This window comes from Cheilinus undulatus, linkage group 20 (assembly GCF_018320785.1).
Source record: "Cheilinus undulatus linkage group 20, ASM1832078v1, whole genome shotgun sequence".
Classification (NCBI taxonomy): Eukaryota; Metazoa; Chordata; class Actinopteri; order Labriformes; family Labridae; genus Cheilinus; species Cheilinus undulatus.
The window spans coordinates 33,371,496-33,386,599 of record NC_054884.1 but is presented as its reverse complement, the minus strand read 5'-3'; the positions used below and the strand labels follow the sequence as shown (position 1 = coordinate 33,386,599).

The 15,104-nt window shown below is 38.4% G+C and overlaps 1 protein-coding gene across 1 annotated transcript; it reads right to left on the bottom strand.

Annotated features, from left to right (window-relative positions):
* Window positions 1–1,057: 1,057 nt before the first annotated feature.
* sost (sclerostin) lies at window positions 1,058–14,565 on the bottom strand. The gene is made up of 2 exons (XM_041816373.1): window positions 14,142–14,565; window positions 1,058–4,165 (listed from the first exon to the last, which is right to left on the bottom strand). The coding sequence occupies exons 1-2, from the start codon at window positions 14,410–14,412 to the stop codon at window positions 3,756–3,758; spliced, it is 681 nt and encodes a 226-aa protein (XP_041672307.1). The 5' UTR covers window positions 14,413–14,565; the 3' UTR covers window positions 1,058–3,755.
* Window positions 14,566–15,104: the final 539 nt, after the last annotated feature.

Sequence of the window (15,104 nt, the reverse complement as noted above, 5' to 3'; positions counted from 1 at the left end):
CCTTCAGTCAAAATGACCATGAAATCTGCACTAGATTATAAGATGCGATCTGTTTATGGGATCACACAGAAGAGAAATAGGTTGGAACTTTCCACTTTAAGACAGTTTCTATTGCAACTTCAACAATGTGCAGTTTTCCCGTCTGTTTTCACACTGTTGAGTTTCAACTCTGTTCGCTACAGATATGTTGGGTAAAGGTCACAAATTAATCAAAACACTTTTTCAGGCTTTTCTAACAAAAATATGTGCCTCTGGCCTGTCCACAATCACCCCAAGAATCAGAAACACCCCCCTCCTTTCTCCACCTTTCAGAAAATGTGTGCTGAAACAAGCTGTTCTCAGATTTCCCCCTCATGATGTCATGTGGGGAGTTAGCACCACCCCCACGTTCAGCTGGCCCTCCCCACTTGAAGAAAGTTCCGCTGAGGTCCGAGACCAATATAAACTTATCTTAAAGGAGTAAAATATGTGACCTTTAAAGTCTACACCTACAGTGATAGTTGTGAAGTACAGACCCGAAGCTTGAGTAGCAAAGATTATGCTGACACTTGACATTGTATGGTTGCAAATTTTCAGTTGCATGAGGCTTAAAGGTCACATATTTTACCTTTTTATTGAGGTCCCAGAGGTCCCCAAAACATGCCTGTGACGTTTGTTGCTGAAAAAACACTCCAGCATTGGATTTTAGCATGTCTAAAAACCCTGTTTCAGCCCTGCTCAGAACGAACTGTTTCTGTGTCTGCGGCTTTTAACGTCTGACTCCGCCCCTGGCCACACCCCTCTCACTCCTGATGTTACAATGTTACAGACACTTTTATCCAAAGTTAAGGACCTCACTTGGATTCGAACCATCAATCTTCCAGACAAAAGCCAGCAGGGTAACTGAGCTATCCAGCATCTCAGCTGACAGCTGAGAGGAGGATCAGGAGAGGAGCATGGAACTTTCTTCCAAGCAGGGAGGGCCAACTAAACCTGGGGGCGGGTGCTTACTCCCCATGGGACATCATGAGGGAAAAATCTGAGAATGGCTTGTTTTAGGACATATTTTCTGAAGAGAGGGTGGAAGGGAATGGGTTTTTCTGGTACTTGAGGGGATTGTGGACAGGCCAGGGGCACATATTGTTGTTAGAAAAGCCTGAGATAGTGATTTTTGCATAATATGCCCCCTTTAATGATGCACCCATGCATCAGTTTAGTCTGGTATTGGCCAGCAGTGGTCCTGTCAGCTAACATCAACCACTTTATTGGGTTGCATGAACAGATATCAATCAAAAACCTAATTGCAGAATCACCTCTTGGACAAACTAATTTGCTTTCATGGTCAAGCAAGAGAAAATGTTGGCATAGGGGAAGTTATAGAAAAAGCATCAGCCCTTATTTTCCACAACTGGTGCATCTCTAGTTAGGTTGTATGCAGGGGCCTATGATCACAACTGAACTTAATCCAATGGTAGCTCATTTCTCAGCATTTTATGATGCTATAAGGGACAGCTGTGGTAGAGTCGGCCATCCTTCAACCAGAAGGTTGGAGGTTCAGTCTGAAGCTTCTGCTGTTTCTTGTTAAAGTGTTCTTGAGCAAGACTTAACCCCCGTTTTCTCCCACTGCTGCGTCAGTGGCAAGTGAATGTGTATAAATGTAAATGGATCACATCCAGTGGGTGGCGAATGGGAGGCAAGAAAAAAAATGTAGAAATATGTCTTTAAAAGAGCGTGGACATGCAGTGCATCCTTAAATTTTATTAGGTTTCCAGTGATAATCAGTAAATGTAGGTGTTTTTCTCCAGGTTTCAACCTTTTTTATATTATTTCCCCCCATTTAAAATTGTTTCCCCCAAGATAATTGGGAAATTCCTTAAGAAACAACCAAATTTCCATGCTGTCTGAGGAAAATCGAGTAAAATAAAATGTGCACTTATAATGATGCACTTTTTAAACATGTTTGTTTTGCCCTTTCTCTTTTATTATTCATGTTTTCTTCCATTTAGGGTGCAAACTGCAGCATCTTTCATCAAAAACACTTGGTTATGATTGAATATTTTCAGAAATCTGGGTTGCAATCGGTTGACTAGGAGGTGGTAGTGGATCCTGACTCTAGACCTGTTGAAAACCACTGCCCTACACTTCACCCATAATTACTGGTGGTATTTCAAAACTGATCCGAAAGCTGTGACAAAATGAGCTGAAAAAAGACAAAATAAATAAGAATATGGACTGGAGCTCTGTCCACAGCTATGTGTTTGAAACGCAGAGCTTAAATAAGTCTTAAGAGTCACTTGTGGTGGTGTCAAAGGACTAGAGAAGCACGATGCAGGCTCAAATCTATCTGCACCACTTGCACTGACTGGTATGCAGGACGCAGGGAAGTTTTCAAACAAAAAAAATCTATCAGAGGTGCATCTTATTAACCAAAGACTGTGGTATTTAAGTTTCAAAGACTCCCAAATATGAGGTGAAATTAAATCAGCTTTCTTTAAGCTTTTCTTTTGTGGTCTTTATATTATTTTGAGTTCTTCTGGAAGCTTGAGTTTTTGCACTGCCACTTCATCTAAACAGTTCAATAAGAACATACACATTTCTAGAGTCCTTATAGCTGAAATATCTATCATTCCTCTTGCACAAAGAATTAGTTTAGTGTTACCACTTCTGCTGCTCAGTGACGGAGGTATGTTATAATACCAGAATTTTAAACTTTGATACAAAAAAAGTAAAATGAAATGTCAAACAAAAATTTTAAGCCGTGGCAAAAAAAACCAGGCACCTAAAATTGGGATGTTTCTGACTTTTAAGGACCAAAAGTTGCATGCAAACTCCTACAAATGGTTTAATGCAAATTCCCCGTCAAACTTCTTTGTGCAAATAAGACCATTTTCGGGGGTTTGCCTGCAAATTTTGATGGATTAACTTCTCACGTATGCATCTTTCTAGTAAAGATGGTGTTTCTATGTTAACATATTGTCAGTCATTAAAATAAGAAATATTGCATTATTTTAAAACACAAAGTAATGAAAAATCAAAAGTTTTATAGCCGCAGTGACCATGTGAAGTTGCTTTTTTTCTCATATCTTTGTCTTGACTCTCTGAATCCACTCATGGGAAAGTTTCTACCCTAACAGTCTTTAACTGTGAATTATGGAGGTTGTTGTGTGGCCGTCTTGATGAGTGAAAACTTTAGTGGGCTGTCAGAGCACAACCTGGACCAGCGAATAAGCCAGGACCTCTCAGACCTGTCAACGTCCCACCTTAAGGGCCCCCGGAGGTGCCACCATCCCCTCCACGCCGCCAAGAGGAGGCAGATTACAACCACTTTGGAGCGCAGATACACCTTTAAACAATGCTGGTTAGTTCTGCATCCGCTGGATGTTTGTACAGATGGATTTGATATCTCGGGAAGGATTTCTCATTATGCTCGAATTAAATCTGCTAGAGTGGAGAATAAAAACCAGAGTCAGGGAGGTTTTGGATACTCTTCATATCCGACTCATTGCTACATCTCCTGAACAGTCCAAGCCGTGGCAAGCTCTGGCAGCGACTCGCTCTGTCATGCAAATAAGCAAAGTTCACAAATATGCTGACAAGTGGCTGAAAAATAAAGACTGATGACTTCAAACCAGCCCAACAGTTAGCTTATGAATCCGCTCTCTTTGATATTTCTCTTTCATCTCCTCCCTATTTGGAGGAGACGTGTTGGTTGGTGTGTCGTGTAGCATGTGTGTGGATGTGCTTTGGTGTCAGTCCTCGGATGCCGGATCGAAGCATCAGTACGAGTTCCCAGTCAAAGGAGAGCTGTTCTTGTTCTGGTCTTGAGGCAATCGACTCAGCTTCTTGTTGCGCGGCCTCTTTGGGACCTCCTTGGCCACCGATTGGTTATGATGAGGCCTGAAGCGCTTACACTTACAGGATGTGACCACACGGATTTTATAAGTCCGAGTGTTCCCGTTGGGACAGTGCAGCTGGACCCGCCGTGTCCGGGAGTGGGCTGGGATGCAGCGGTAGTCCGATGCGTTACTCCTCCACCACTTCCCACGTGCGATGGAGTTAGGCATGAGGTGCGAGGGCATGCACTGACCCGAACACACCAACTCCTTGACGGGCTTGGCGCTGCGGCAGGACCCATCAGTGATGTAGCGGGTGGATCGCAGCTCCCTGCAGCTCAGCTCCGAGGCACCTGGGTGGAAGAGCGGGATATCACAGTTACTCTGGTGGCTGCAGCCCAAAACAAACACTTTGAAGTGCCGCATTCTGGAAGAGACATTCTGCAGGTTAACTGCTTCAAAACTGCAGCTGCACCTCATTCAAGTTCTGATATTTTCTCTCATTCTCTTTATGCTGACATCACCTGCTGTGTAAAAGATAAGCAACACAAGCAGTAAAGACTGAGGTAGGAGCAGAGTTTTGTATTATTCTAACAAAAAAACACCCAAAACATACATCAACTTTGAAGATAACAGCTGGAAGCAAATAATTAACATATGCAACATAAAACTGCACCTAAAATGTTATTTTTTAAACCGTCCTTTTGTTTGCATGATTGTCTTATTGGCTTTTACATTTATTCAAGAGGAATTGGGATCAGAATGCCGAGCCTCTGTGCACGAGCACTCGTCTACCAAATGAGCTAAATTAGCATCCAAACTGAGCTTTTAACAAAAATTTCTGCATTTAAATTTGTAATTCCAATCCCAGTTGTGACTCATGCATGTGGTTCAATTTAAACTCCAAATGGCAGCAATCAGCTGGTTGCAAATATTGTACATTATGGTGTCATAATTGTGTATAAAAATTGCATTTTTGTAAGCGTAAGAACTTCTGCAAGAAAGTTCATCAGGATCTAAAAAATCAGGCCAGCATCATAAGCTGACTGAGATCCTGACAAATTTTTTAAAAGTATAATTTGCACTGCACTGCTGTATTTTATTCAGTTCAGCTTCTTAACAAAATTCCTGCATTAACGTGCAGTTGTAATGGTCAATTTAGGGTTCTGATTTTGCCCTCTAATATGGTGAAGTTAGAAATATTTTTTCATTTAAGATGTGAGCAGCTTAGAGGTTTTTAATCTAAATCATGTTGTGATCACAGCCAGAAACTGGGCCTGACTAAGAAGTCATGCTCTCAGCAATCAGTTGACAGCTAACATGAAACAATTTGAAGAACAAAACTGCATTCAAAGGTTTCATTTTTGCAAGCTAAACTTTTTGTTGTTTGTATTTAAGTTTAGATTTATACCTGTGCAAGGAAATCAAGCTTGCAGCCAGTAGCTGATGGCAGTTAGACACTTAACGAGACATAAAGTGCTGTGCAACTTGCACTTTCCTTAAATTACAGCTATTTGCAGTCATTTCTGCATTGAATAAAGAGTTAAATTTGGATTTCAGCTGGTGATTTTCATGGCCATTAAAAGAAGATGGTGTTAAAAAGAAAGCACCTCCTGGACGCATAGATATGAAACTAAGAAATGCTATTTAATTGTCAGATATTCAGATATAGTATGGACATATGGTCGGCTCACAGTTTTTAAATCTGATTCTTGGCCACAAACAGGGCTCACAGAAATCCTGAAAAGAAATCCAAGACAAGGAAAACAAAAAATACAAAGAAATCCATCTGGAAGCAATCATTTGATATCAAATCTGACACTTTATGAGACAAAATTGCACCTGAAAAAGGTCTGCTTATAAGCTTAACAATACAATAATGTCTGCATATAAGAAAAAGACATGAGATCCGATCGGTTTCATTTAATTCTCACATATGATGAGGAGAAACTTCACCCAAAGTTTCCTTTTCTAAGCCCGATTTATCAGACAGATTTCTGCATTTATTGACGACTTGACGTCAGATCAGAGTTTCTGATTTTGATTCATGGTGTGATCATTAACCGATGACGGGACTTGACTTGGAAATCCAGCTGGCAGCAATCAGCTGATAGAAAATCCAGACCAAAGGGCCATTAAACAGCTCAATCAAACCTAATGGAGGTTTTTTTTTTTTTTTTTTTTTGTGCTGGGAGAGAAAAACTGGCATTGAGCGTTTGGCCCTCAGGAAACGTATGTGGTGATGGAGGAGTAAAGAGCTGTCTGGTTATTTTAAGGCAGCGCTGCAACCGTACAACTCTCAACAAACTGGACAAGAGCCAGACTGATTTAAGACAACACACTCCAGCCTGTAATCCCATGTTTCACTCACAGCTTTTAAACAGCCGTACGCATGAGTTATCGTGCTGTGCTTTTTACAAGCAGCGTGTAAAAACGAAGGCAGAAAGGAACTGTCGGTTAAGAAATGATACACTCGGAGAGGGATCTGTTTTCCTCTGTGGCTTTCTTCGCAAAAAGGGCTGAACAAAGGATTTATGTGAGGTGACTTCCTTTTTTTCTCTGCATGAGAACCTGATCTGGTGTTATTCCGTGGCCACCGCTAAAGGGACCACAGGAGCACACAAAGACCACGGCACGCACTGGGCAGCATTTTTTTTTTTTTATGCAGCAATTACAACCCTATCCTAAATAGTCCGGACGTCTTATTCAATAAGCATCCGTGCTTGTTGAAATCTGCTTTCTTCCAAACATTTCTTGTTGTCTTTTCTCCTGAAAAAATCCACATTAATGACGGTGGCCTTAAGCTTTAGACCGCTGCACAGTTTCATGAGTAGTTTTCAGCCTGCAGCACAAAGAGAAGAGACTTAGGAAGAGACTCAAGAGGCCGGCGACCCCACAGGGACCCTGGAAAGCCGTCCCTAGATGACAACCGGGCAATGGATGAGGATGATAATCCAGGAGATTTTGAGTGAAACTCAACACATATGCTGCAAATCCATGTGAAAACATGGGAATGAGATTTCCAGCCCTTTTTGGAAACTAATGAGAATCAAGTTAGCGTAATGCATGATTTTTGTACCTCAATTAAGTTATTATTATGTTTTTATATGATTAAAAATATGTCCAAAGGGAGACTGGGTTAAACCTAGTCTTTGACACGCTGGTTTTCTAGTTTGACTGCTAACCAGAGACAGTTTGGTGCATATCTTCCCCACTTTCTTCTACCTGCATTTCAACTGTACGCTCTAAAGCTGGGGAATAAATCTAGAATTTGAGATGTGCTAGCAAATTTTCAGATAAGACAGACAATACAATACCTCTCTAAATTATGTTGTGTTAAAATAATGTTATATGTTTCTTCCTTCCTAATCTCGCCATTGGCAAATGCAATGCTGAAGGAATTGATAATCTATTTGAAATGTACAGGCTATATGGGGAATTAAATTCTTATTTATCTAATTTCATTACTTAATATTCAAATTATTAGTGGAGCTGTCAACGGATTAAAAACTATAACAGCAATTAACAGTTGAAATCTGATACTTGATCACTTTTTTGGCTGCTCTTTAGAATTCTACTATTTTGCATTTTAAACAGTTTCCTTTAGTTTTAGATTTTTGTGTCTTAATCTAAGGGTAACGGACCTCCTGTTTGTAAACAGACCTGCTTTTATTTTGAAAGAAAAGAAGGAACTTCAGGTAGATTGAAGATTATGGCAAAAGGAACTTGTAAGTGATTGAAAAAAAAAATTAGGGGACAGTAAAAACAGAAAATGTTAGATACTAAAGGCTCAAAGTTTTTACTTGCAATTAATCTTAGGATGTCTGCAGTAATCGCAATTAATCACAGCCTTTTTATCATGTTCAAAATAACAATATTTTGCATTTAAGACTGTTTTTGTTTCATTTTGGATTTTTGTACTATCTTAAACTAAAGTTAAGTAACTTCCTGTTTGGACAAAGACCTGCTTTTATTTTGAAAGCAGACTTAAGTCTATGACATGAACTGGACTATGAAAAAAAGAACTTGGTATGGATTTAAAAGGAGGGATGGTAAAAAGGTAAATGCTTGGTAACTACAGCTGTTAAAAGATGATAATTTTCAATGGCACTTTAATAAGACTTCTGTTGTTAATTGCGATTAATCTTACCATTTTATTACTGAAGACCCTTTTCATTACATTCAAAATAATATTTTTGAATATAAAATTTGTATTTCATTTTGGATTTTTGTACTATTTTAAACTAAGGTTTATTAACTTCCTGTTTGGACAAAGACCTGCTTTTATTTTGAAGGAAAAGAAAGAAACTTGATGTAGATTGAAGACTATGACATGAACTTAACTATGGCAAAAAGGACTAGTTATGGATTGAAAAGGGGGATGTAAAAAGGTAAATGTTTGACAACTAGGGCTGTCAAAACATGACAATTTTCAATCACAATTAATTTCAGCCTCAGACTTCTGTGGTTTTAATCCCAATTAATCTTTAGACTTCTGTTGTTAATCACGATTAATCTCACCTTTTTATCACACTCTAAAATTCCACCATTATGCATTTGAACCTGTTTTTGTTTCATTTTGGGTTTTTCTGTCTTAATTCAAGGGTTCTTGACTTCCTGTTTGAATACTGACCTGCTTTTATTTTGAAAGAAAAGAACTTTAGGTACATGGAAGAATATGAAATGAACTTAACTTAAAAGAAATTTGTTATGGATTGAAAAGGAAAAGGTGCCAAAGGTCTCAGGGGCACAAAGCCTGTTCTACTCTGAGGTTGTCAAAATTAGATGTGATTATAATATATTACATAATAATTAGATGCCAAGTAAAATCATGATAACCACTTGGACGGTTTATGCAACAGTTTTGTTAGGGTTTTATCAATCAAATACTTAAATGGATGTTGTCTTTTGGTAACATTATTTTTACAGTTTTTTCATGTGGGTCCTGGGGGGTGGGGGGTCCTTTTTGATACAAGTAGAGAGACTCAGAGAAAAATGGTTGGGAACCACTGATCTAAGGGGTTATTACCTTCCTGTAAGTAGTTAAAGATTATGAGATAAACATAGGCATGGAAAAAGGAATGTACGATGGATTGAAAAGGAAAAAATGTGGCAGTAAAAACGTAAATGGTTGATAGCACAAGGTGCAGATGACTTCTGACTTGTCCACTGAGATCTCTGAGTTTTTTAAAGTGAAATGAGACATAAAGAGGCAGTGGTGGACTTATTTACATCACTGTGACTGCAGAGGCTTAACAAAAGTGTTCTGAAAGGAACAGTAAAGCATGCAACTGATATTATTTATAAATGATTGCAGTAGTTATGGCTGTAATCGCATCGCGGTTAATGCAGTAATGCTGACAGACCTCATTTTTAACAAGTGTCTCAATGATTTTGAAGGAACACTGGGTTAGGGAACAGTCCACAAAACATCGGGATGCAAGTTTGACTCCAGACTAGGGATGGGCAATTAATCAAAATGTAGATTAAATGGCAATGTGACCTACTGCAATTTTCAAATCGCAGAGGGTACAATATTTCTTTGACCTGAAATGTGTTTTGAAATAGCAGTTTAATACAGTTTTTGAGGCAGAGGTGTTTTGCTCTACACATAACCCAAACATTCAAGAGCCAATATTTTCTCGAATAATTGACAAAAGTTCCTACTTTCCTTGTTTTTGTATATTTTTGTCTGCTTCAAAATAAGAAATCCATAAAATAATCATTTCCTTCATTACAATTTATATCAAATTTGCAATATAGGACAAAATATTCGCAATAAGACATTTTTGTTGGATTGATTTGAATTCTGTGGGGATTTTTGCTTTGGAATTTTTAGATATTTTTGCAGAAATTTGGGTAATTTATTATGACATTTTTAGGAATTTGATTTTAATATTTTCTGGGGGGGGGTTGCTTTAAAAATTTAGAGTATCTACTTAAATATTTGATAATTTAGTTGTAAATTTTGGGGAATTTGATTTGAATTTCTTTGGAAATTTTGTTTAGAAAATTTTAGGTATTTTTATGTTAAGTTTTAACATTTGTAAATTCTGGGGATTTCATTTCATTAAAATTTGAGAAATGTATTTGTAAATTTTAAAGAAGTTGATTTGATTTGGGGGGGGGGGGCTTTGATTTTCTTTTAGTATTTTTACGAAAATTTAATGAATTTTTTTGTAATTTTTAGGGAATTTGATTTGATTTTTCGGGGGTGGTGGGACAGGTTTTTAATTTTTAGTTATTTTCTTAGAATTTTTGAACATATATTTGCAGATTTTGGGAGATTGGCTATAAATTTCTGGGGGAAAAAGCTTTGTGTGTTATAACATCGAATGGTTTGTAGGATGAGGAACCTAAAGAATAATCACAAGTTAAATTGCAATCGCAATTTTGGGTGAAAAAATTGCAATTAGATTATTTTCCCAAATCATTCAGCCCTACTCCAGACCAGTGCCTATTTGGTGTATTTCTTACCCGCTCTTTTCTACCAAAATTCTAACTAGCCTTCCTAGGGCTGGGAAATATGACGAGTTTTTAAGACGTACCAAAGCATTTTTAAATGAGATATACAGCAGAACAATATGATTTATATAAGTTAAGTTGATGTTTTGTTAAAAACTTTATACTTTACAACTGGGTTGAAAAACTAAAAAATAGAAGCTCAGTGCTAATGCGAGCAGTTAAAGTTCAATAAAGTAATTGTTTACAATGAGAACCACCAACAGTAATATGGTTACTCATCACAAGATACATGTGATCTATTTCGCATTAATACTGAGCAGTTGTAATAATAGCAAGGCTGTAAAGATTAACACACAGACAGCTCAGTGGAAAAGTCAGAAGTCATCTGCATACTGTGTTATCAAACACTTACCTTTTCACCTTATTTTGTTTTCAATCCTTAACAAGTTCCTTTTCTGTGGATAAGTTCATGTTAAAATCTTTTGATCTTCCTATAAAAGCAGGCCTGTAAGCAAACAGGAAGTCGATTTCCCAGCCCTAATAAATAGCAAAAATCAACTGGTATTTATTCATGACTGATACGACAACAAGATTAGGAGTCCTACTAGCCCAGTGTTGGGTATTTATTGAATTTTACTGTCAGAAGTCGCAGGAAAACTCCTGCATATTGTCTTAGTTGCAGATGTGTAGTCAACATTTGGAAAAGTGAAACTGGCGAGGAACCCTCACTCCCTGCCAGTCTCCCAATTTAATGAATGTTGCCAACTCATTCCTGCAATTTAGACAGTGCTCTCTCTGTCTAGACTGAATCATTTCTGTGCTTTTTGGTAGCACACATCATTAAAACGAAATGCATGATACAAGAAAGTACGGGAAATCTTGGCAACCTCAATATAAGGAATGTTGCCAATGTTTTAGTGCATTCAGGCAGTGTGTAGGGATTTGGTTGTCATTTCTGATGATTAAAAATAAAAACTTATCCAACACTGAGTGTTGAGGACTTACATTGCTGTCACTGTGGTATGTAACAGGATAAACAGGGTGTGATTTATAGTGGAATCATGTCAGCATTAAAACTCTGATGTTGTGCCAACCATTTGAAATTTCTTTGCAGAAAAAATATCAAGATCGATAAATGTCAACATATGATTTTGGTCCACATTGCCCAGCTCTAGTTCCATCAACTAAAGGCTAAAAAATATCTACTTTCTGACAGACTTTGGCACACTTCTATGGGAAAAAAGACAACAAAGAATCTATCAGTCGCTCCATTAACTGTCTTAAAAGTTCCAATTTGTTGCCTCAACCAACAAAAATCACTCCGACTAACATATCTTGATTTGCTAATACTCCCACTCATCTATGGTTCTCTAATCTAATCAGTCCTCTTCTCCTCTTAATCTTCTCTTTGTGTGTCCGTGAATAAATGTAGGCTAAACTGTGAGAATCTCCCACCACCCATCTTGAATCCATGAGAGCGAGCGGTGAGATTATCCGACATGTGTACTCCTCAATCAGAACCTGGAGTGTCCACAGGTGGGAATCATTCACAAAGGCAGTGTTGCATTTAAAAAGCAATTTCCAACAAAACCCCAAAAGACGTCCAAACTGTGAGGCTTAGGACATGTTGTTGCAATCACATAGTTATAACGTAAGTAGAGCTTGACTAATAGTATAAAGAGAGGAGGAAATAACGCTGGAGACGACGTGAAAAAAGTGCACTGATGGCTCTCTGAGCGCTCCACTTCACGATGTGGAGGGGAAGAAACCACAAGAATGTGCGTCTGCGGCGTCGCTCTCATCTCACTCGGCTTTGGCAGCGGATGAGAAAAGAAAACACTCCTTACACACTCAATAGAGCTGCTTTAATCAGGGAAAACAATGTAGAAATAAGAGACAAGCTGAATTCATGGGATGTTTAAAGTCTAATTGAAGAATATGGGAATTTTATTGATCAATTTAGCCCCTGAAGATGAAATAACAATACTTTACATTGATTCATGGTTCATTTTTCACATTTTCTTACAACTTTTGTTATCAAATCTGGATTTTTACAATCATTTGAGGAACTATCTGAGCGCACATACACAGAATCCTCCAGATAAAACTACAATAAATGTCTTTTTAAAGATTAAAATATAGTTCTCTTGTAAAACAGGCCTTAAATCTGCCTGTTTTCTCTCTTCAGGAGGAAAATTTAGACTTTTAAGCACTGATATTTAAATTTTATCTTATTTAGTCATGTTAATATGAAAGTATGCTCATATTTATGTTCGTTAATGTGTGAAGCATACACTTTATTTGAGTATAGGTACATTTTTTTACATTTTTAAACGATTCTGGGTATTAAATGTGGATTTTTGCAATTATTTTTGGTTTAGCAACACAATCTGAACACAAACACACTGATTACCACCAAAACTGAAAAGTTTTTACATTTCCCTATAAAAAGCACACCTCAGTTTGCCCCATTCACCCCTCAGGTGTGGAAGTTAGAGTTTTGGTTCCTGGTATTTAATTTATCCCAGATTCAGTCATGTTCAGAAGCACCTGAACGTTCATACTGGGCGTAAAAACTGCTTGAAGCATACAATATATTCAATAACAGGCCCATTTTCAAATTTTTTATAACAATTTTGGGTATAAAATTGTGTTTTTGCCAACATTTTTGGGGTTGGCAGCACAATCTGAGTGCACAGACATGGAAAACCACAAAAAAAATCCAAAGTATGTACATTTTTTCCTGAAAAGCAGACCTCAAATTCGCCTGTTTTCGCTCTTCAGGCGTAAAACTTAGAGTCTGCATACTAAAATTTAAATTACACCCAATTCAGTGATGTTCCTACCCACTTATGCTAACATTCATGTTCACAAAGGGCTTGAAAACAATGTCTTAACGCTGATAGCATACAGTACAGCCAATAGTAGGCATATTTTTTTAACTTTCACTTACAATTTGGGGTATTTACTGTAGATTTTTGCAATTATTTGCTGGGTTAGCAAATAATTGAACTCACAGACACTGAATAACCTGAAAAACTGTAATGTGTGTACATTTCTCCTGAAAAACAGGCCTAAAATTTCCTGTTTTCACTCTTTAGATTTTTGGGTGCCAATGTCTAGATTACGTCACATGCAGTCTTGTCCATAGCTAATTAAACTTCTTTTTATGTCCATAAAGAACCTTAAATCACTGTCTGAATGCAGGAATCATGCACTACATTTAATAACAGGAACATTTTTAAACTTTCTATAACAATTTTGGGTATCAAATTGGGATTTATATGTACATTTTTGTGTTTAAATGCACAATCTGAGCGCTCAGACATTAAATACCACCAGAAACAGTAAAATGTCTACTTTATTTAAAGATTTGAATCATTTTTCTTGTAAAATGGACTTCAGATTTGTATGTTGTCTCTCCATTGGTTTAAATATGTAAATTTCGGGCACTAGTATTAAAATGAAACCCCACTGACTCATGACTCTACCTTCTATATTTCTTTTCAATTACTTTTTAGTGTCTTTTGGTGCTCTTAATGTTAAAAATACGCTATTTTTATGCCTTTTGGACACTTTAAACTGCATTTTGTATAAATAGTGCTCTAGAATAATGCTTACCTTGTCATGCTAACGCGTGAAATAGCCAAATGAGCCAATTTAAGGAGTATTTTTCATATATTTTAGTGGTAATTTCCAAAATTGCACGCTTAAAGCGTGAAGAAAGACCTTTAACCTGTTCAGGCTGATCTCTACAGTCTTAAAAATGTCCTAAATATCAGCTAAGCTGCTGTTTTGTCCTTGTAAACACCGTAAACACGCCACTAGTTAGCCTATTTAAGGTAAACTTTTAAAGACACCTACTGTATGAGACCGTGTTCGCCGTCCTCCCGCCGTTCTTCGCCCTGTTGTTCACACTGTTGCCGTTGTTGCTGTTGCTGTTGTTGTTGCCGTTGCTGGTCGCCTGTACCACCGCCTCCCGTGGAGTCCCGGTATTCTCTCTAAACTCCGGTAAAATCTCCGTGCCGTCGTTTTTCAGTACCTTCCATCCTTTGACGGCGGCGCAGCATCCCTGCAGCAGCAGCAGCAGCAGCAGAGCCGAGCTGGAGACGAGCAGAGCCGGAGACACCTGCATGCTGACTGACGCTCAGAGGCACGAGGACAGGAGAGACAGAGGCGCGCGAGGAGGGAAAAAGAGGACGCACGAGCGCGTGAAGGGCGACAGAAAGAGGAGGGGAGAGAGAGGAGAGAGGAGAGAGGGAGAGAGATGCCCGGGAGGAGAAGTTGGTTAGATCCAGTCTGAGTGAGAGAGGCGCGCGAGGTATTTAAGCTTTACGCAAGTTTTCGTCATGGTGACAATTAAGAGCTTACACGGAGTGGGAGGGGCCAACCTGGGCTGGAGATTCATTGAGAAACTATGGGAGAGGAGTGGGAGAGGAGGGTGAGTAGGGAGAAAGAGACATGTGACTCCTAAAGGGGAGAAGTGGAAGGGAAAGGTGAGAGGAGGAAAGTGTCAAGTACATGCTGAGAAAAGAGGAAAGGAATTAAGGGAGCAAACTGGGAACCTCTAAAACCAGACTCAGTTTAGGTCGTCACACCAGGGCCTTTTGCACCAAGGGGCCACCAGGCATAAGGTGTGCATCAAATGGTTTTAATAATTGAGATGAGAAAGTAAATAAGGGGAAAGAGTGCATAGAATAGCATCAAAATAGATCCTATAGTTCAGAAAAAGCCCTGATAAATATGCCTGGACCCTTATTCAGTTCAAGCCCCTTAAAAAGACCCCCTGCGTCTTTAAATCAAACCATAAAAAATTAGATCTTTACA

Coding starts and splice junctions, on each gene's coding strand:
- sost (XM_041816373.1), bottom strand. CDS start 14,412: ATGCAGGTGTCTCCGGCTCTGCTCGTCTCCAGCTCGGCTCTGCTGCTG. Junction 4,166..14,141: donor GGCGAACACGGTCTCATACA/GTAGGTGTCTTT, acceptor TCTTCCACCCAG/GTGCCTCGGAGCTGAGCTGC.